The sequence below is a fragment of the Achroia grisella genome, unplaced genomic scaffold (assembly GCF_030625045.1).
Source record: "Achroia grisella isolate CSIRO2021 unplaced genomic scaffold, CSIRO_AGI_Agris_v1 utg487, whole genome shotgun sequence".
Lineage (NCBI taxonomy): Eukaryota > Metazoa > Arthropoda > Insecta > Lepidoptera > Pyralidae > Achroia > Achroia grisella.
This window is the reverse complement of record NW_026712891.1, coordinates 3000255-3023617: the sequence shown is the minus strand read 5'-3', so window position 1 is coordinate 3023617 and position 23363 is coordinate 3000255. Positions and strand designations below refer to the sequence as shown.

The 23363-nt window shown below is 36.0% G+C and overlaps 2 protein-coding genes across 2 annotated transcripts; both read right to left on the bottom strand.

Moving 5' to 3' along the window:
- Positions 1 to 192: 192 nt before the first annotated feature.
- LOC131846014 (short stature homeobox protein 2-like) lies at positions 193 to 17439 on the bottom strand. The gene is made up of 5 exons (XM_059195216.1): positions 17202 to 17439; positions 10690 to 10874; positions 5561 to 5618; positions 933 to 1126; positions 193 to 396 (listed from the first exon to the last, which is right to left on the bottom strand). Exons 1-5 carry the CDS (start codon positions 17437 to 17439, stop codon positions 193 to 195), a joined length of 879 nt encoding a protein of 292 aa, XP_059051199.1.
- Positions 17440 to 19445: 2006 nt separating this feature from the next.
- LOC131846003 (mitochondrial import receptor subunit TOM40 homolog) lies at positions 19446 to 22875 on the bottom strand. The gene is made up of 3 exons (XM_059195201.1): positions 22010 to 22875; positions 20907 to 21101; positions 19446 to 19684 (listed from the first exon to the last, which is right to left on the bottom strand). The coding sequence occupies exons 1-3, from the start codon at positions 22760 to 22762 to the stop codon at positions 19460 to 19462; spliced, it is 1173 nt and encodes a 390-aa protein (XP_059051184.1). The 5' UTR covers positions 22763 to 22875; the 3' UTR covers positions 19446 to 19459.
- Between the last annotated feature and the right edge of the window lie 488 nt (positions 22876 to 23363).

Here is a 23363-nt window from a genome sequence, read left to right as displayed (position 1 = left end):
TAAAATTTGGCGATTAAAAGAAATCATCAAAATTGGGGAAGAATTATCTTAATATACCTACACAAAAACAGTCCATACGAAAATTTCCTTGCTTTTGAAGTCTTGAAATAAGTCTTTGTGTATAGAAATAAGTTTAAATGCAATATTTCATATTGGTGACCATCCTCGTATCACTCGGTGGGTTCTGGTCGGCTATGTGTCGGCAGAAGCGGACGCGGGCTGCGGCGGTGGCGCGGGCGGCGACGGAGCCCTAGCTGCGGCTAGCGCGGCCGCGTGCCGGCGCGCCTTCAGTCGAAGGTCGGCGATGGAGGACGAGCGGCACCTGGCCGCGAGCGCCGCCAGCCCAGCGTACGGCGGACACAATGCAGCCGCTGCCGCCGCTGCTGCACTTGCATACTGCATCCGATATTAGATACACATTAATTTGTTTTTTTTTTAGTTTATACTAATAAGGTGGCTAACAAGCATACGGACCATATGATGGTAAATGGTTACCCTAGCCAAAGGACGCCTGAGACATCAGGGGTGTTGCGTGCGCGTTGCAGAACCTTAAGGCAGGACGTTCATTTCACAATCTAAGTGTACGCGGGAGGAAGCTCCTCTGAAACCGCACTGTCCGAGACCACTTGGGACCACAGGTTCTAGCATGTGGGGATGAATTCCCTGTCGAAGTCAAGCAGTGCGATGGTAATTAATGTTAACCACCGACACAAAAATAATTTAAATAAGCATAAGATCTAAGACCTGCGTCTCACCTAGGCTACGGTAATTATTTACCATCAGATGGGCCGTATGCTTGTTTGGCACCATCGTAGTATAAAAATAAAACTTATGTCGGCCGTCAACCAACTTGTTTTCCGTTACGAAAGGTGAGAGTGGTATTATTATTTTTTTATAACATAGGCAATGATCGAAAAAAAATAGACACTGACTTGATGCGCAGCGGCGGACAGCAATGCAGAATCGAATGGCGCAAACGCAGCTGGCGGTGGTGGGTGTGGTGCCAGGGGCGGCAGCGGGGGCGGCGGGGGAGGGGCACGAGGCACTGCTGACAGGCGAGGCACTGACACGTACGGCGCTACACGGCACGGCTCCAGAGGCGTGCCACCACCACCCACCAGAAGACCTGCACACACTTTACATTGTAAAGACCAGCTGTTGTGTAAAGAAGTGTGACTAATAATATAAATGCAAATATGTGTTAACTTCTAACGGCTTAATTAAATTTAACAAAGGCTTTACCTAATTATTCTAAAAAAAGGGAGACGAGGTACGGTATCAAATAATAGTGCCGTCAACACAATTACAATAAAAATAATATATCTGAGAATGTAAATATTGATACCTCTTCAGATGATATGAAATGCAAATGTAACTTGCTAAGGTCTCTAGAATTAAGAGAGCTGGGCGATTTTATCAACGGCTAGATAAATAAATAAAACGTACAATGTCCGACATTTAATTTGTAACAAGCTAATCGAGCGCAGTCGAACGACAATTCGCACTGATCGAAAACGATTGACAGAGACAAACGAGTGATTACGAATTGGACTGGGGAGCGAGCAGCGCCTCGACGCCGAGCAGCGCGGCGGCCGGGCGCAAATCCGTTCAGATCCGTTCCCGAACTCCACTTAATTAAATTGATATTTAAGTAAAGCATAATTTGCTCGTAAATTAACTGAGATCCGTTGTTTATAGCCGCCTGCCGGGCGAAGTGGGCAATTAATAAATTAACGCGGATCTAACCGACTTAAGGTGTTCGGTGGGTCTCGTCTCGTCTAAAGGATTCATTAATTTAATTACTTACTCTTACCTTAAGCTTTAACCCTCGATTATACTGTTATAGATAGAACTGTATAATTTTAATTAATTACGCCAATAATATTGAATTATTTTGATGTTCTTTTTTAGTTTTGCCTATGTAAGAACCTACCTACTTATGTGGAACTATAAATCAATTTTGTAACGGTCCACAAATATGATATCAAATTTAGTTTCCATGTTGTATAATCTTATGATACAGTTGTTGCGTTGCACTAAATAACAGATATGTTGTGATATAGCGGGAGTAACATGTATGTAAAGGACTATTACCAAGTGGAGGGCGGGCGCCGCGTGCCGCCCGCTCGGCGCTGACTGTAAATCAGGACTGCTCCGGTCGCCGTTGGCATTATTAAAATGGATGCTCCCCGCGTGTATGAGTTATTTCCATATTTGACACCGAATTACTTTCGAGAAGTGCCGACATAAATACGAGCGGGTGCGCGTCCGGCACCCACGCCGCCCCCGATCCACGCCGTTCGCCTCGGCGACCGCCATGCATTTATTTGATTAACTCTGAGTTGTTTAATTTAATCGAATTATAAGGTAAGCCGGCGCGCGTCGCGGGGTGTTTCTCCTCTCTCGCGTTTATTTTAAACTGTTCCGAACATCTTTACAGCGGTTTCTGCGCAATAAAATATCGCCACCCTCCCGGTTCGCGAACAACTTTACAATTTTATGAACAGGGGAACAATTAGGCGTCGGTGTATTCTTTTTATTCTTGAATTTCACGGCGTTGTGATTGTTTTTATAGCGGGCATGGCGCCTTACGAAGATTCATCTCTTCGTTAAAAATGAATTCGTAATTTTATGAAGATAGAACACCTACTTTTTATTATTTGTATACACAGGATTAGATACCTACAATCTTTCCTTGGATATTTATTCTCTATATATAAAGATACTCTATAATTGGATCCTGTTGCTTAGTTATTGGATATCGTAGTTAAAGATAATTAAACTGTCATCACTACAATTAGGCTTTGGTAGACATTTATCTATGGGTATCTTCCCAACCAAACTGATATAAAACAATTTTGCCATGTTAATCTAAAGAAATAAGGGGTAAAAGAGACCGACCGAAGAGTACTCAATCACCTAAAGGTAGTAAAAAACGTACTTTATGTAATCTTCAATTTATATGAATTTAAATAAGTGAACCATAACACAAAATTAAATGTCGCACAGATAAGTATAATGACACCACAAACGATTGCGTAAATCAATAACAACATTGGGAATCTCGACGCTCAGTCAAAGGGGCATAATATAACAAATAACCGTTTCATTTCACTTTACATGATTGTTCTCGTGTTAGCCGGGGTGGTGCGCGGGCCGCGGGGGTGGGACATAAGTTAATAAGACATTTAGCAGGGGACGGCGGGATTGCGTCCGAATGGCTCCCCGGGGGAATCATTTTATTCGATTCCGGGGAGCGGCTTTTTTCCGCTTTACGCTCCGTTTGTCTGCAAAACGCTGTGCTCTCACAGTCGCTGTTCAGAGTTGGAAATCGGCCTCTTCGCTTGCTGGCGTAGTCACCTCTCGTTTGTTGATATGACGTTATCAATGTGGACATCCCATTACCGCAGAGTGACATGAATTGAATCAAAGCAATTTCTTCGTACTTTCGTTGGTGTTACTGGGTATGTAGGGCGTTCATTTTCCCTGACTTTGTTTTATTCGTTATAGTAATCGACAGAAATCAGTGTCGGTGATCGCCGTAATTTCTTTTATATATTAATTAGTTTTTATTTATGTAATTTTATTTCATAGCAGGCACTACTTTAAAATTATATAGGGCTGTGCAATTTCTTGCAAGAAGGCAGTAAAAAAGAAACGGTTAAAAACTTATTGGGTTCCGTGGGAATATTTTACTTAATCTCCTACATTTTAGGATACCTTATCTGCAACATATGTACATATACATATGTACATTAAAGTACACAGTATTAAAAACAATTAGTAAATACTTTTGCTTAGTTTAGTTTGTAATAGTAGAACATTATATAAATTACAACTACAGTAGGTACTCCCCGTACTATTACTGATTATGTTGTCATCACTCAAGAAACAGCATATGATTGTGGCATACATGCTTAAATTTTTCGTAGTAAGGAACCACATATTTAATTAATTATCGAACAATTGTGTTTTCGTCCAAATATGACGTAAGTAGGTCATATTATATGTAATAATAACTGTAAAAGTTTAAGCATACATGTGCGTGGTTGTCTTTTATTTAGAATGGTTATTTTTTTCGTAGATGATACACCGATGTAGAACACTGTACCGTCTACACTAACAGATAGAGGGAGAGCGAAGACTACAATTAATTTTAGGTTTATATTTTCCCGACATTACGACTTTACATTATACTTATTTATATTATAAGATATACATCAATCACATATAATATAATATAATAGTAATAAATCAGGTAGGATTTAAACTTTATAACTAGTATTTACATAACCTAATTGTATCTAAAATAAAAAGCTTATACTTATTTATATTATTATTCATATACAAAAAGCCAGATCTCGGACCCTAACATTCTTAATTGAAGGTAATAATTTATCAAAACTTATGACTGATCTTCTTACATGGGACTCAAATCTTGACCAAAAGGGAGGCATGATCACTCGATCGCTAAGTGCGTTGCGCAATTTCCCAAATTTATCGCCTCGTGTGATCTCTTTCCGCGTTTTTTACCGCGTTCGCGCGGATTCCCACTTCGACCCGCCATTTTAATTATTCATCCGCGTGAGTTATGGTCGAATTAAAAAACTGTTAGAGTCGGACCGGCGCCGGCGGGAGCTGTAATCGAGTTAGACGGAGTCATGGAGAATACATAATGTTCTTTCGCTGCTATCACTAGCGAACTGGTAGATAATTTGTACCGCATGTAGGTAGGTATAAAAGAGCAATATCGCACGAATGAACTGATGTGATTATACAACGGAATGCAGTCAACTAGCCAACGACATGGTTTGCCAAAATCATTTGCAATTTGTTGTTTTCGACTACATTAAACGGAACATTCTGTAATGTAATCAACTATAATGGTTAGCTGGTAGAGTACGTGTATGAAATGCAGAATTACAGTGTAAAAGGTAATAAAATAAATGGACAAATAAAGATCAGTGTTATACTCACACAATAACACAAAATAATACCAATGAAGAAAACTACTCTATAACAAATTATATAGAGACGCACTCTACATATAAGTGGTAACAGAGTATTTTTATTTATTTATTTAAAGTGTATAGCAAATAAAAACCTGGCCAATTCGTACTACGCCATCTAATCTCAAACTAAGCAGCGCTTATATTATCGCTAGACAACTTATAGACGTACTTAAATACCTTATTTGGAATTATATTTATAATATTCTTACAAATATAAAGAGACAAATAAAAACAGTACTTAAGGTACGAATGCTTCTATTACAGAGGAATCGAACTCGGGTCTAATGGAAGGTAAGGTAATGTAATCTCTTGGATTTACCTAATTATTATATAGTATAAAACAAAGTCGCTGTCGCTATCTGTCCGTCCCTATGTATGCTTAAATATTTAAAACTACGCAATGGATTTTAAAGTGGTTTTTTTTAATAGATAGAGTGATTCAATAAGAAGGTTTATATGTATAATACATGTACACCCGTGCAAGCCGGGGTAAGTATAAAATAAAATCGTAAATATATTAAGAACTTCATAAATTTATATTAACTTACCTTTATGCATTTGACTTTCATGTTTGCGACATTTCGCTCGTCGGTTTTGAAACCAGACCTGGAAAAAAATTAGATTAGTGTTATATGTTAACGTTTAACGCATTCCCTATCCTTTAATATTTTAAGTTAAGTTTCAAATAAATATTTTGGACCGGACTGGAACCGCAATCACTCGATCAGAGATATTGATGATTGATGATTACCATTGTGTTGTCAGACCTACTTATTGGAATGTGAAAAATAATAATAACTTCAATTAATGAACGTATAAAAATCAGAATAAACGTTTACGGTGTGGATTAATTCTAAGGAGAACAATTATGACATATTATAGGTACCTACGAGTACCTACTAGGGGATACTGCATAACGCATCGTGAGCTACATACAAGGGAAATGCTGGAAATTTTACTTTTATTTCTTGTATTCAGTTACTCATTTAGACACGGTATATTTCATGCAAAAACATTGTTTTATGACAATACTTGTGTTTTCTAATTATGATGTATTTTGAAGGACTACGTATTTTACTATACAGTCTCAAGTCTGTAATATTAGTGCAATACGAAATCCGTCTACAAAGTTAGTACCTAACTCAATTTTAGCCAATCTACTTCATAAATACATATCATCACGACTGATATCCCGACTGGGTAGTCAGAGTATTGTCAATTGTCGACGTTCTTTTGGTATGCGATACTTGACTTGCCCACTTTTCGCTAGATATGTTAGAATCCTATGAGATGGGTTAAATTTTGGTTTTGTTATTGTTGTTACCTTCACCAAACAATCAGTCAGAAATAGAAAATGTTATTCAATTTATTTTTGGTTTAGCCAAATTAAAACGCATGGTTGTAAACCACTCAATATAGAAAACCACTAAGCGGTTCTTGACGAATTTAATATTATAGATATAGTTATATTTACTAGAATTATTATATACTCTCATTAAAAAAACATTCACTAATAGTTGCATAGACAAACGGACATATGCACTAAAATCCATACAATTTCAATATTAGTTATAGGTTCACATCAAATCCAGTTTCGATAATTGGTAAAACACACAGGGGCAACGTCCCGAATCGAATGGGATAGCTGCTGTAATCTCGTTACTGTGAACAACATTCATATATATACTTCATGTGTGTACTTTAACAGACGTGTGGACATGTTTTGTATAGACATGCATACAATTATAGTATGTATAGATGTAGAGATACACGACAGACAAACACAGATAACCGCATTAGTGTGGGCAATACGCGCAGTATTCATTGCGTGGTCCATAGAAGATGTTGTCCTAAAGTTAGTAACAAGGAGTTTTTGTACCTACTTGAGCATAAGAAACTCCTCGATTCTAACTTGCACTTTACTAAGACACAAAACAACGCAGTCATATAACCTGCTTCTTTCTTATCCCATTCATTTGGGATCGGCGTAATATGTTTTTCTCTTCCATTCATCCTTGTTCGCAGTCATCTTGTTATTTACTCACTTTCTTACCAAATCATCATTCACACAGTGCATCAATTTCTTTTTCGGCCTTCCTCGGCACTTATGACAATCCACATTCAAATGTAACACCACAGTAATATTGAAACATATTACTTAAATGTTTAAATAATACTAAAAACTAAGTAAATATTAATTGACTGACTTCATTAATCTTAATTTTTCGTTATTATTTTTGTGAATAATTTTAGATGGTAATTCTTAGCTAAAGGTGTGGGTAACAGGTAGCATGCAAGAAAAAAGCAAATAATTAATTACATATTAACCTGACAGGAGATTTGTGGTACGAATACTACCAACTTACTAATTAGTAATTTTATAACAAAATTCGATGCGTAACTTTGCTTTTGTCTCAGAAGAGCATAAAGTTTACATGTTTTATCTGGATATAAAACAATAATATTCTTATATATATTCAATGACAAAGCATTGGCAATTGACGTATAAATACATCAATTTCGAACTGTACTACGGATTTTGTCCAAAACCTGTCTGGATATGGCTCTACGGAAAACGTAGACTAATCGTAGCGATTCGTAGCACCCATACTGTTTGTGTTTCATGCTTACACAGCGCAATATTATTATTATTTTTTTGTTTAAATCCAATAATAATAATAAAATAACTGTGACAGAATCGTGTCGAATGCGTGTCAATAGAATTTCGTAACCTCTTCTGGGATTAAGATGATAATCTTCAACTGTGTTTAAGTTGCAATCACATTCACACGAATTTTTTAATTCACACGAAATTGGAATGTGAAACACGTGAATAATACCTAAGTAAATATATGTTTTATTAATTTTCAAACAATAAACTTGGATAAAATTTACAGTAATACAATCCTTATTTTTATTTATGACAAGACAATTATCAATTAAAATAGTTTACGTCGTAGCTGGCCCAAAGGTTCCCATAATGCTGGCAGCATTTCCGCACTGAAGTGCTAAAGAAATCCTTTGAGATATATAGAATCCATAATATCGATCATGGCCTTCATCCAAAATATTTTATCATGATATTCTATATGTTATTCGATGTGAGTACCTTTGGAGCTTATTTATTATATAGGATATTTATAACTATTTGCGGGACTCGCCATTTATCAAAGAGCTTAGAACTAGTGAGAACTACTGAGAACCAAGAACAATCTGATAAAATCTTAATTTCGATGAATACTGAAGCGTAATGAATTTTGAAGACCCTTTGTTGGTATAATAAAACTGATTGATTTAACTATTGCATTGTTTATATATACTATAGATGTAGGTGCTACTAGTATAGTAGCGTCTGTATGTATGGTTGTACATACGCTCGCTGAATCTTTAACAACGTGTGTGAGCGAGTCGACGGTCGACCGATACGCTAACTAGGGGCGCATTCATTAGCGTTGATTACATTAGACAATACGACTAAATAACAAGTAAATACACAAACATACCCTTTTATGTAAAACAGTTGTTTGAGTTCAATTTGCAATAGGTTATAACGTGCCTGTAAGGTGAATATTGAATTTGAATCATTATCTACATAATTTGAAATTTATGATTCCTACAAAATGAAAAGTTTCAGATCCTCTTTATTCTACTGTAGGTATTGCCTATGTTTTTGTGATATACTCATATTTGTCAATTCTGACCTGATAATATTTTGATAATAAAATAGTGTTAAATGTTTTTACGAAATACATAGATATACCAATTATGAAAATCGAAAAGGATGTATTAGAATATCAGATAATGATATAAAAAACGATAATAACGCTTATTTAATTAGTAGTATAACGTATGTAAATACGTTAAATATTTGTAGACATCGAACTTCGACATATATTAAACATTTAAGAAAGTTGAGCACCATTAATGTGGTTTGAAAAAATGAGTTTTTTTTTCAGGGTGCATATATTACTATTCGCATACTAAGTCTACATATCGCTTTTCTAAAACAATACATTTTAACATTGCACGTTTATATTACATACTAGCTATAATCGCGACTTCGTCCGCGTGGAATTTTAATTTTCTAAAATAAAAGTAACTTAGGCTAAGTTACTCCTTATTACATAAGCTAGGTACCTGCCAATAAAAGTCCAGCTCTTTTAGAGATTAGCCGGAACAAACAGACAGACAAAAATTGTAAAAAATGTTATTTTGGTGTATGTATCGTATTTATATTCATATGCATGTAGTAAAAAACGGTTATATAGATATAGATTACATGAGAATTACTATAGATCCAATTCCTAATTAAACAAAAATATCGACAAAATAAATTATGTCCAATTATCCAAAGATTGATGCTAATGAAAACTAATAAAGTTAAAGTGATTGTCCCACTTGACACTAGTGAAGACGTAGTTGCTCCGGTCAGAGCTTTTATCTATATTCCCCGCATTTTTACGCCCCGGTCCCCTACCACGGACATGGCACTTAACGCCGATCGGGCACTAATCGCAATATATGGCCGATAAACTCACTTGTTGGACGATCACAGCTAATTACGTGCATTAGTAATAAGGGGTTGCGTTATGTACGCTACAATTACAAGGGTAGGTAAAATAATCGTCTCGTAATGAATATTGAACATCATAACTTTAAAAAATAATGTAACATTAAATAAACCAGACTAGTCATAGTGATTTCATAAATAGATAGCAATTTTCCTATGTCTTCTTGTGATTGCGAGAAATAAGAAAATACGTTATCCTAGACTACTATGACGTAATTTTTTAGTTTAAAATCTATAAATATTCATAGCTTGAGTCAACGTCTTAATATGAAATACATTGCAAAATTTATACCGGCATTTCAAACACAAGAAGATATTAAATTCACCTATTTATTAATTGAATCAGTTATTATTCCTGTTAATTTTTTTATCTACAAAAGTTATTGTATGTAATATGTAAATTTTATAATGTAATACCACAGATAATATAAAATTACATAGTAATACTAACAATAATAATATAAAGAAGTAAAAGTTTTGAGGTTGTATAGGATAATCTCTGTAACTACTAAACCGATTTAGATAGAATACTGTTACGAATAGAAAATTGTGAGTTACATGGTTTGTTACATGGTATTTGTGAGTGTTATAGGCTATATTAATTAATCATCGTCGCTGAATGTGTGAATCACAGCCGCGAATCAGTCAGCTTTTTATACAATTGCAAATTTAAGATTACGCCAAATTATAAATTTCTATGTTTTATATGGTAGCAGTTGTTTCATCATAAAAAATCCAACAACAATTCTAATCTACTTTTGAATAATATTGAAAAATATCACTATTGATTTTATAACTATTTTTCCCAATATCAATCAATATGTTTATTTTCATAGGTCTAAAATACTTTCTACTTGATTTCTGAATAGCGTTATAATAATAACAATAAATCTGGAAAAATGACACGTCGCGTCATCTAATTCCAAGCTATGCAGAGCTTGTATTATCGGTTAGTACTTAGTACCCATGACAACTGATGTAAATACTTAAATACATTTATTGCCAATACGTAAATAATATACATAGTGAACATCCAACCCAATACAAACAATCATACTCATCAAAACAAGTTTTCAACGCGCGAGGAATCGTACCCACATTACCTACCTGAACTCGTGCTTCGCTGAGACCTAGTCGTTGACTGAGCTCTTCCCTCATGAATGCGTCAGGATAATGGGTCTCGTCGAACAATCTCTCCAATTCGCCGAGCTGCTCCAGTGTAAAGTTAGTTCTAGATCGCCTTTGCTTGCCACTGTTATTTCCCACGCCATTGAGGGACTTGTCCGTCGGATCTGTTAAAAAATATGATACAATGAAATTTGAAATATAGGCCGGTTTTACGTCAGAAATGAAAAGGAAATGGCGGAATAATTTAAAGTCCTACCAGGACAAGTCGTGATTTTGAAATTTAATTAATAATCAATAAAAATCTGTATTATTTATATTTCTATGACTAATTCCCCGGTTATGAAAACACCTAAAACGAACCACCAATGTAACCCCTGGAATGACAACTTGTGTGTCGCGCCAAGTCTTGCGTTCACCATCACACCATTGTAAATAATGTCTGACCACCCCATCTGGGATTACAAAGGTATAGGTAATATCTGTAGTTGTACTAAGTATATCTTATATATAAAATTCTCGTGTCACAGTTTTCGTTCCCATACTCCTCCGAAACGCAAGCCGTTCGGAGGAACTTCTCATGAAATTTTGTGAGCGTATTGAGTAGGTCTGAGAATCGGCCAACATCTATTTTTTATCCCCCTAAATGTTAGGGGTAGTCCACCCCTAATTTTTTTTTATTTTAAGGCAAAACAACACGGGACAGCTAGTATTATATAATAATCAATACGATACATATTATACATTATATATACTTACATATATGCTTCATTCCTTTTCTCAACTTATTAATTTCTTTCTTTTAATTGGTTTGTAGAGAAAAATCTGAATATAGAATATTCAGATCTCTAAGTACCTGCTTTAAATTTTTAAAGAAGTCGGAGTACTATTACACAATCGGGAGGAGTACTTTGGTGTACCAAAATACGCTAAATGTCATATAAAATTAAAGATAATGTTCTAAACATGTTTGATTCGTAAAAAATACCTATCCGTGTACATAAAGATTTTTCAAATTAATCTATTATATGCTACGATACAGAGTTAGACTCTAGCATTAAATAGAATAACATTACAAAAAATGGTCAACCAATTCATAATGTAAACAATTTAATATTCATTTATTTGGGTCCTAAAGTAAAAGATCTCGAAGAAGAAGGTCATGATTCACAGCACTAGGCGATGCCTTGGGCTCTGTGTCAGTACCTTCCATTTATATTAGTCGCGCTGACAAACGAACGAGCGGGTGATACGTTCAATGTCGTTTAAAGCAATTTAGCAAATTGGGAAGCTCTCTTTTTATACGGCAATTATGTAAATGGAGAGATTATCCAAGTGTGGGCGGCGCTGTGGGCCACACCCGCTCTCCCCTTTCGTCTCGAGGGCTTCCAAACTCTTAGACATTTATCGACCTGAGAACAGTGATTAATTGTCGAATGCCCCCGTTAAATTCTCACTGCCAGTGATTTATTTGATTGAAAAGTCTTTTCCAGATATCCATTAAGGGCTTTTTCATTCCGTTTGTTTCGTCTGTCTCTTTACGCTAATCCCCAATGATATTCATTAATGATTGTTTAAGATCCGGATTATTGTTATTGAGTCTTTGATATAAGTACAAGAATAGAAATTTATCACTTAATTCCTAATCTGAATTGTGAACTGATTTAATTTATAGAGGTACTGTTTGTATTTGTCAAACTAATTTCGATATAAGAACATTACCTAATAAAATTTTATCTTTTAAATCGTGTTCATTGAAACGAAGACACGTGCAGATATTGCAGATTTATAATATTACATCTCCATTTTAATTAAAAAATAAATACAAATCATATCTACTGATCTTTCCATACCAATTTTTTCATTGGTTACCATATTAAATTCTATTGCAATTTGAAGGGAATACAGATTTTATCACAATAATAGACGTAAGCGATCTTTTATTAAAAAAAACTATTATATATGTATAAACCTGCTACAAATAACTAACTGTATCCGGCGATACTACTTACCCGCTAAGCAATATCAAGTCAAGATTTTTTTTATGATTATTATATTGAAAGAAAAAAAGAAAGAAAGAAAGAAAATTGTTTATTTGGTACACTGAAAATAATTTAAAAATTTTAATTTACATTTTATCGGTTTATAGATTGCAAATAAATTAAAAACCTCTTTTGTCGGGGGGAAGTTATTAATAATGGGGAATAGGAACTAATAATGTATCTAATACGACAGGTAGTAGATACATTATTAGTCGAGTTCCATGAGGTTACCCTTGGAAACCATCGTGGGTAATTCCTGAATACACCATTATGAGCTAATGGACTTGAACCTCACTACTAGTGCCGTCCTAACATACATATCTGTGCAGTTAGCACAGGGAGGAGATGGGATTATTAGTAATGGGTATTAGTAGTCCTATTGCTAGTTACGCATCGTGTTAAGTCGACCTCCACGCGGTTTCTCCTATCGCGGTTTAAACTATCGTGGTTACTTCCGAATAAATTCGCCATGATAGACCTGACTTCATCCTTAACATCATTCAGCGGTGTCCCGACAACGAATACAGTTAGCGCAGGCAAATGCACCATATCATTCACCCAATAAAAAAACCGTTAGCATAGGCGAGTGCATAATTTCATTTTCACCCATGAATACATATCTCTGCACCGTGCGAGAAATCGAACTTACTACCATTGGAAGTTAGGCGGTGTCCTAAATCTAGACCACCGAGGAAGCCAATTTTTTTATGTACGAGTATTTACATGTTTCATTTCTAAACATGTTGCTAGAATGCAAAGTTGAAGACCAATTCCGGAATTAGGACTCTTGCCCACAAATAAACCTAAGTTCTAAAAACGACTTTTTTAACCTCGATAACAACGTGACTTTTAGATCGAAACGCTTTTTTATGTAATTAACTTTAGGTTTTTTAGGTTTTAGATATTTATTCTCATTAAGAATTACAAATAATTCACTTAACATGAGAACTAAAAGCATAAACTTATACAAAATTAAACATTAGTGGAAATACAAAAGAAGGTGTACATATATAATGCGGACGGTGCAGTAACAAAGTCTACGCAGTAACTACCCGCATAAATGATAACATTTATTGGTTGCTTACCGCGCATAGATGGCCACTATTAACTAGCTGACACCACTGTTGCCTGACTCTATGACGATACCCATGATATCAATCTTGCGTTGCCCTTTCAGACGACTAAGGTATTAAGACTTTTAGCCTGTATTATCACTGCCTTATCTGATTTTACAACCGAATTTTAGAAAAGCATCGCCTAAGAGGATTTTGCGTTAAAATTATGTTATGCGACTATGCCATTTTTTTAAAGGAAAATAAATTTAACGTCAAGCCATAATAATGTATCGGTGTTCTATCTTTTTTAAAAATCATCCCCCACCGTGATAAAGGGTATATTTATTAATGTTGCCAATTCATAAAAATCAGATAAAGTAGATTGAACTGATTGCATTAGTTCTTTTATGGGAATAGGTATAAAATTTTACAATAAGATACCAAAGGATATATTGGAATTACCCTTAAATAAATTCAAAACATCTGTTAAATCATATTTACTAAGCAAGGCCTATTACTCACTAAACGATTACTTGAATGACGAGCGTGCATGGCAATAGTTTTCATGTTCGGGATTTTCATTTAATGTTAGACATAGACACCTATATAAATACCTATGCATTGTAAATAAACTGGATTAAAAAAAAAGTAATTCAATTGAGTTTCTTGCCAGTTTTTCTCAATTGGATCTATATACCGAACTGGACGGTAGGGAAAAAAATTATAATGTAAAAACTTGACGTTCATAAGCGGCTAAAATGTCCTACATGAATAAATGATTTTTGAATTTGATTTTTTTTTATTTGAATTACAAACTTATAATTTGGATTTATCTATCCAATTTAAATTATAAATAGGTACATGTCTTCGAAAAATGGTTTTTAAAAGTTTTGTTACTACTTGTTTATAGTTAAATAAGAAATTAATCGTTGTTTGGAAAACCGTCAATTTCAAAGTTAGTAGTATAAAAATTTTTATGGAAGGATGTAAATAAGTTTGTACTTAGAATTTTTTAAATCTTTATCTCCTAAGAAAGATAATGAAACAGGGTTTGAAAGTTTATATGGTAAGTCCATAATCTATACAGTAAAATTAATTAAATTTCATATTAAACCTCCTTAGCAAAAATTAAGAAAGTAGTAGTAAAGTAGAGAAAAGGAATGAACATTAATACAAAAGTAAATATATAATAATATCTATTTTATTAAGGTATGTATAGGTGTACTTAAAATTGTACCAGTCCATGCAATTTATAATATTACTTTACTCCAAAGAAATATTTTAAATTCTACTATTTTACGACAGTTCGAATCACTATCGGTGGCATCAGGCCTATGGTATGTATCCATCTAGTGGAGTTGGTCCTCACCATGAAGTCTGCTGCTGATTTAGAGTGCTCTCTGCTATGTTAATCACAGTAGTAAAGTAATCAATCCATCAATAATAATCTTTAAAATTCGATCCGTTTTGGCGATAATGTTGTATCAGTATATAATATAGGTACTATATATTTACATAGAAGAACGGTTCACAAATACATTTAATTGAAAAAAAAAACTAATTAGGAATTAATTTTGGGGTCAACAGGGCATAAACTCTTTCGGTTGCAGAAATAATTATAGAAATGGTAAGAAAATCTTCTGTCTTAAAAAATATGGAACATATTGAAAGTAGATTTAGAATTAATAATCTGTGCCTTTATATTAAAGTAACAAATCAAGTAGTATCTGCGGAATTCTAAAAAACAATCTCCAGTAGGTTGTTAGTAGTGCCATAGATAAATAATGTATACCTATACCTAGGAAGTATCTGTTCCTGGGAATACCACGAGCAATTGTAGTTTAGTGTTTCAGTTTAAAATAATATTCACACTCATAGGTATACGAAGAGATCATAGAATAACAAGAATTCGACAAATATCAATTTAAAATTCACGAATTAAAATATTTTACATTTTTCGTATCTAAAACATGACCTCCTAGTAATAAAAGCTCTAGCCGTTAATATACTGGAAGTGCGGGCTCGAATTTTCAAAATAGTCCTTAGTAGGTGGTGAATTCTGGTGAATTCGCTACTATGGGCGAACTGACCTGACCTGAACTAATGTTCATTTTGTAATCCACCACTTCTGCCCCACCAGCTTAAACCGTCAGCAAAGGCACGTGCATCATTTCATTATCATTACTTAAAAAAAACAATTTTGTATTCACAATTTCGTGTACCCACCATTTATTCACAATACTTATTCGGATGCCGGCTATGTAGGACTAACTCACACTCTACTGTTTTTGTTTAATGACAAGGATAGTGGGCCTTATAAAGATGAGAGGTCAATAATATATTGACAGCAAAGGTTCACTCACATCTAACGGTATCTTTTTTTTTTAAACAACAAAAATATAGTTACTGTTTCATCTCAAAAACTCACCGGAAATAATAATCACGACAAATTATAATAGTTACATGATATAGGAAGGATTGTAAAGTCAGGTCTTAAAGTAGAAATTTAATTCTAACTAAAAAGTAAAAAATTGGACATTTTTAATTTAATTAGCCTGTTGTATTTTTAAATTTATTATGTAGGTTGGTAGACAAAGGTTTCTACTTAGTTCATAGCCTGACCAATGAATAGTAGTTTTATATACTAGTTACCGTTTTTGAAGATTTTGCGCAAAAATTGCAATATGTCAAAACCACAGATAACATAATACTAAAACGAATGATGTTCAAGTGATTATTTTTAACTTGAACATCACTCATTATAATTCTGAATGTCAACAGTATTATACCTACCTACATAAAGAGATGTTAACACTAAATTGTTATATTAATTTGTGATGCAATTTATTACCGCAGTTGTTTTTGTCATAATTCGAATTGAATGGAATAGTGAAAAGATAACAAATAGATACAAAAAATGAGAATCATCACCATGACTCGACATTATAGCTATTTTACTCTGGGCCGTTACAACAATTTTTGTATCTGAATTCTTACAGCCTAGTATGTAATATTATGCTATCTGTGTAGCGTAGGTGCATTTAGGTACATATATATTTATCACGGATCTTTTTGTATAACTCGTACATTATCATATCTCTTCAATAATTGTTCTGTTTTACAATTCTTTATGTAATATATTTTGATTTATTCTTCGTTGTTATTCATAACAAAGACGAAGATAAAAATTGGTAAAGTGTATATAACTTGACAAATTAGGCCCAGGTTTTAACCCATAAGCTATTCATAAATGTACCTACATATTATCTGACATATAAACGATGTCATTATGATATATATATATCTTTGGACGCATCTTAGCTACGAAGAAATCTCTCATTATCTGTCTATTTAAAATAAGGTCTTTTAAAGGCATTATCAATTTACATCAACTCACCATGCTTGCTTTCATCGTCGTCATCCATAGAAGATTCCCTCTTGCAATGCTGCACTGGCACAGGCGATACCAGCCAGTTGCGCGGTTTTTTGGCTGGCGGCGCCTTTTCCTCAAGCGCCGTGATGTCCACCTCCACATCATCGACGTCGTCCGATTCCCCGGGCTCCGGGGGCGGCGCGGGTGCCTCGCCACCTTCCAAAGACTTGCTGACGAAGTCCGCCAGCCGCTCCATCACCATTACTGCCGAGTGCACGCGTCGCCGCGCGCGGCCATCACTCGCCACGCTCTACAGACTACGCGACGGACTTAAGGCGGTAGTACGCCCACACTATTCCATTTATGAACGTTTCAATCTACATTTCATTTTAAAACGGGAAGGTAGGGTTGAATTTCCTCTGAGGCGTGCATTAGGGCGGAATTATAAACTCCGCCCATGTTCACGCACGCGCTCTCCCTGAGGACGCAGCTCCGTGTGAAGCACTGATACACCCGCCGGCGAATAATACACGCCTACATTATCGTTATATTGAATGTGAATTTTTAATGTGATTTCATGAAGTCTTATGGTTTCGTTTAGTGTTTGTGGATGGACAAAATGAACTATGTTTAATGGTCTTATGAGACAAACTTTTATATTAACATCAGTAACAACCAGGGTGAGTGAAATATGTTTAATATAATTGTCAATAAATTTTATTAGTATTATTAATTACAAATAATAATAAAACTTCCTAAATAATACAAGTATATTATCTAACAATTATTTCTAAAATAAAGTTTTATTTATATTATATTTATAGAAGAAAATAAAATAAGTATTATCTTTAATGAAATGCTGCTGTTCATAAATATAAAAATATACGATTATGGTGTCATCATCATTATTATCATAGTCTGACAGTACGCGCGTTCAGATGTGCACGTATTATTTTAATTAAATATATACGGATTAATCGGCGCGGCGCAAGCCGTGCTAGTTTGCTAAGGCCATGTGTGATAAACTTGTGGTTAACGAGCTCCTCGCGTTCCTGCAGCAAAAACTGGACGTAATGGATGAAATTAGTGCAGTACAGATATGTACGTCCAACTTCAGCCAGGACGACATCGCGAAGGCGAAGGTCCTGCTCTATGAGTCTCTCAACAAGAGCGAACAGATGGTGTCTCGCAGACGCGACGGCACTCATAAAAGTCTAGAAGATATCATAGCGCTGCTGAAGGTGACCGATCCTGATGACGTGCCGACTTTTGTGGCGAAGGATATTAACAAGCTTCCTCCCGTCACTTTCGACCACGTCGACGTTACTTGCCTGCTCAAGGACATCGTCTCCTTGAAAAAGAGCCTGGCCGATGTGACGCTACGATTAAACGTGTCCGAGGGAACCATTATTGAGTTGCGCAAGGAAGTAGATAGTTTGCGTGATTCACGAAAATTATCTAGGTCATCTGATGACACTAGAAATGTAAACACGCGTCGTGGAGCATGCCTCGATGAGTCCGCCGCGACTATCGAGTCAGCGTTTTCACCTACGACCGATGCGGTGACGCCGAGAGCCGACGTCGTTCCTCGTCCCGCGCCCCCTGCCCGCACACCGCGAGCGCCCGCACCGCTGCAAGTGGAAGCAGCACCAGCAAAGTCCGCGGTGCTATTAAAGCGCCAGGATTTTGCCACCGTCGCCGCTAAAAAACCAACTACTCAGCGGAATGAGCCTAAAGTGACTCTGAAAATGACCCCTATGTGTACAAAGTCTGCTGACCGTGACGATGATGGTTTTGTCACGGTACAAAAGAAGAGGCGCACAAAGAGGGTCAATCGAAACCATTGTGGCACAGCACTGACAGGGCCCAACTTCTTGTTACGTGCCGCAACACCGACCACGGCAATGTACCTATCCCGCCTACACTACGCTACCAAGGAACAGGACATTGTTGACTACATCCGGACTAAAAGCAACCTGACATTGAGGGTGACGCAGTTGGAATCGAGCCACAACGCGAGCTTCAAAGCGTTCGTGGCCCTGGTCCCCACCAATATGCTGCCCACCTTCATGAAGGAAGACTACTGGCCGAAGGGGGTGGTCTATCGGCGCTACCGTGGCAGATTGCCGTCGTCAGTGCCGTGACCATAGAGACAATTTTATTTTACATATTTGATTATTATTTCTTATGTATGTTAGTCTATAAGGTATTTATAATATGGGTCATGTAGCCTGAATTAAATAAATAAATAAATAAAAAAAATATTATTGTATTTAGTTACTTCAAATAATAGCAGCCGTTATTCCAAACCCAAGTCTGAATTTATCGTTAGGGTGATTAAGAAGAGCTGAGATGGCACATGCAAGCTGGGCTCTCTTCCCTCCAAGTGCGCGCTGTAGGGTGGCCCCCACGAGCCCATCCGAGTCTGCCGACCCTCGTACTGTCCACTCGTCAGTATGCCATTCATAGGCCAGGGTGGCTACGGCGCGGCGTATTGCGAAACCAACCTATTGCAAAATAATAATTTTTAAATGTGACAGATATTGTTATACACTATTTTAAATTTTTATATATATATATTCACAAAGATTTTTGATATTTGGATATGGCTCTCTGCGAAAAGATCTTTTGTTATGAGAATGCTTGAACTCGTAACAGCGTTTAAATAAGTATCACTACTACTTGTTCTGATGATATACAAATTTAATAGATCTAGATTAAGCAGTTATCATTAACAAATTTTACAATCTCTCCTCCACCTGAAACATTTACCTACGTACAACGGCATTGTGGAATCACCATAATAGCAATAGTGTATACCTATTTGCGAACCGATACGATATTTAAACCTTCAAGAAAAGAGCTTATTCCTTCTTAAAAACCGGCAGCGCGGGCGGCGATAATCACTTACCAGCAGGTTAGCCCCAAGTTCGTTTGTCTCCTATACTATAAAAAAAATTTCCTCACCGTACATCAATCAGAGTGACATTAACTAGTAAGTACTTAATATAATAAAATGATTGAAAATGCGCTCAGTCCGGACAAAATGCGGAATGAAATCCCGTCGGCATGAGCTTGTTGACAAGATTACATTTTCCAACCGAATCTATGTATATATAATAATATTTTTCCTAACTGATTGCTGTGTACATATGTGTACAGTGCACATAAACGAGAGATATTATTAGAACTTTTGTCTGATTCTCTGTGCATTTGTGCGCGCTAATCTCAGAAATTGATCGACTTATTTAGGTGTGGTATTCACTAAAAACTTGTGGTCATTTAAAATTCGAAATATGTTAGTTTTATTCCAAATGGTTTACAAACAAAGAAGAGTCGCTAACTGGTTGTGTCAGCGACACTTCATTGTTTTAAATATGTATATTCGATTAAAAGATGCCTACCTAAGCAAGTTACAAGTCAAGTATACGGTACGGCTGATGGCGTAAGCTATCGTGTATAGCTGTAGCCCCATGAACTCAATTTCGTAGACATGCGCTGCAGCACCGTTGCTGATATTTAAGAGAAAATAAAAAAGAAGTATGATAAAGAAGAAGTAAATGTTTTGTTGTTTTTTAAATCGAAACACAGTACGCAAGTTACTTGGCCGATAAACAATATTTTTACAAAGATTTTGTCATTTGTATATTTGTATTCTAGTGGAAATGTACTATCCCTATAGTATCATTATTCCCAAGTAGGTAATCAATTACACTTAATTCCTATTACCTCCAGCATGGCAGCCACTGTGAGATACGGTTTAAGTACGCGGGCATAACAGAGATCCAAGCCCCTATTCCCAAGAGTGGCGCTGACTGAATGATCCTCGCCGACCCACCGACCAGCACCTGATGCAGAGCTGAGCTCAGCAGCGTGCCCTCGAGCTACCACTTCCGCTCCAAGAGATATCTGTTCAGTTATAGCCTGTACAAAAGAAGAATAAAATTACCAAGTAGGTACCACCAGAATATTATTACGTATAAAATGATAGGATATTCTATCAATATTGTTTTGTTGTACTTAACTGAATTTCTTCATAAGGTAGGTGCCTTACACACAACAAACTGTAGGTACATATATTACCTAGTATAAAATTAAGTAACTTCCGCTGTATTTTTCGCTTAAGATCTTTTAAACTATGCAACAGATTTTAATGCAAACTGCATTAGTGAGTTAGCAACTGCATTAATAGTTAGCAATAGATAGTGATTCAAGAAGAAGGTTTATATATGTAATACATGTAGACCCTTGCGAAATCGGGGCAGGTAGCTAGTATATATAATAATAATCTCAGGACAAATCACAAAGCGCCATCTAGACCCAAGCTAAGCTAGCTAAAGCTTGTGTTACGGGTACTAGATAACTGATACACATACAACATACATAATTTTTTTTTTTTCGTAAATACATACATAATATACATAGAAAACACCCAGACCGATACAAACAATCATACTCATGAATACAAATGCTTGTGCCGTGCGAGGAATCTAATCCGCGACCATCGGACGTAAAGCGGTGTGCTAGACCGCTAGACCACCGAGGTCGTCATCGTAGTATAGAATAAAATGTTATCGTTAACATGAATAAAGTTTGTAATTGTTAGAAAGGTAACCTGTAGATTAAAAAAATATACTTATATTAGAAATTATAGGAAATTATAGGAAAGCCCAAATGGAGAAGTTAGAGATATTGTCACCAATACAGTAAGTGAAACATGACATTCCCAGATTACCGCTGTTTGTTTGGTTCGTTACAGTCGGACGAAGACAAATATCGATCTTCTTCCGAGTGTTACACAGAAATTTAAAGTTACGTTATGTTACTCTTACCTGTAGATAATGTATAGCAATAAACTCGCGGTTCACTGCAATTATAGACGCCGTAAAACTATTGAAGTACGTATCAAATATACTTTCAAAACTGTACAATTCTGCATCGGCAATTTGGGCCACAATAGTAGCCCGCGTGCCTTGACTAGGCCCAACCCGCATCTCGCAGCTCATTTGACCACCAGGAGCCGCTTCCATTACGAAATAAGGAATGCCTATAGGTTTGTTCTTGTCAACGTAAGAAAGTAACAATTTGTAACCGCCTGGAGACACCGAACTGAAGGACAACGAATGGCCCAAAACCCAATTGTTTTTAGATTTCTGTTTAACCGATACACATCCTCCTTCAAAACACTGAGGGAGACGGTAGCGCGCTGCATTGTGTATGTAGCGTAGCAGACCCGGGTTGGTTGCGCCTGCAGGAAGAATATCAGGGTTCTTCTCGCAAACACGCTCCGTACGCGATCCTGTAACACCAGCGCCTGTTTTTCCCCTATCTCCAACAGTAGATTTATTAGTCTCGGGCACGCTACACGCACATTTCGGTGGTGACGACGGTGAAGGAGCATCTCCAGCTGCACATGTATCTACAGGTGGCGCTGGACAAGGCGAACACGGGTCTTTTCTAGGTGAATTTGCTCTTGAACATGGATTCGAATTACTTTTAGCGTACAACGTTTCAAAAAAACCCAGATTTAGTAGCTTTGATAATGACACAGAAGATGTATTCGATGAAGTGTGTGTTGTGTACATCTCACTAATCTCCTATTAAGAAATTTTAACATATAAATGTAACACTATAAATAAATAGTATAAAAGTAGCAGTAGCGGTTCAAAATGACATTAATAAAAAATACAACTATAAATTACCATATAACATGTTTCAAAAATAGAACTTTTTTGTTTTTTATGTTTTTATGTAGGGTGACACATAAATTAGTAAACGAAACTTTATGCCGCCGGTTAAACCAATAATCTCATCCTCGTCAAGATGCCTTTGTAAAAGCCACAAATCGTTTATGAGTGCAGTGACGCTAAGAAGAGCGTGCATTCAGTACTTTATCGCCGTATACCACAATTTAATTGTATTATTCTTAATTATGCGTTTAAATTGGATATATTCAGCACATTAAACTTTGTTCCGAAAAAGGATTTTTTGTAAGCATTGGATGTCCATTGTCAAATTAGACGCTTTTTGCTTTCAGTAAAGCAAGAATTTGACCTAACGATGAATTCGTGACTCATCGTTCGTCATATTTATGTAAGTGGGGAATTCTGTATATATTTAGCGGGGAAAACCCAATGCCATGATTGTATTTGTGGTATCTATTTACTTGGGATTTTTGTGTTGCGA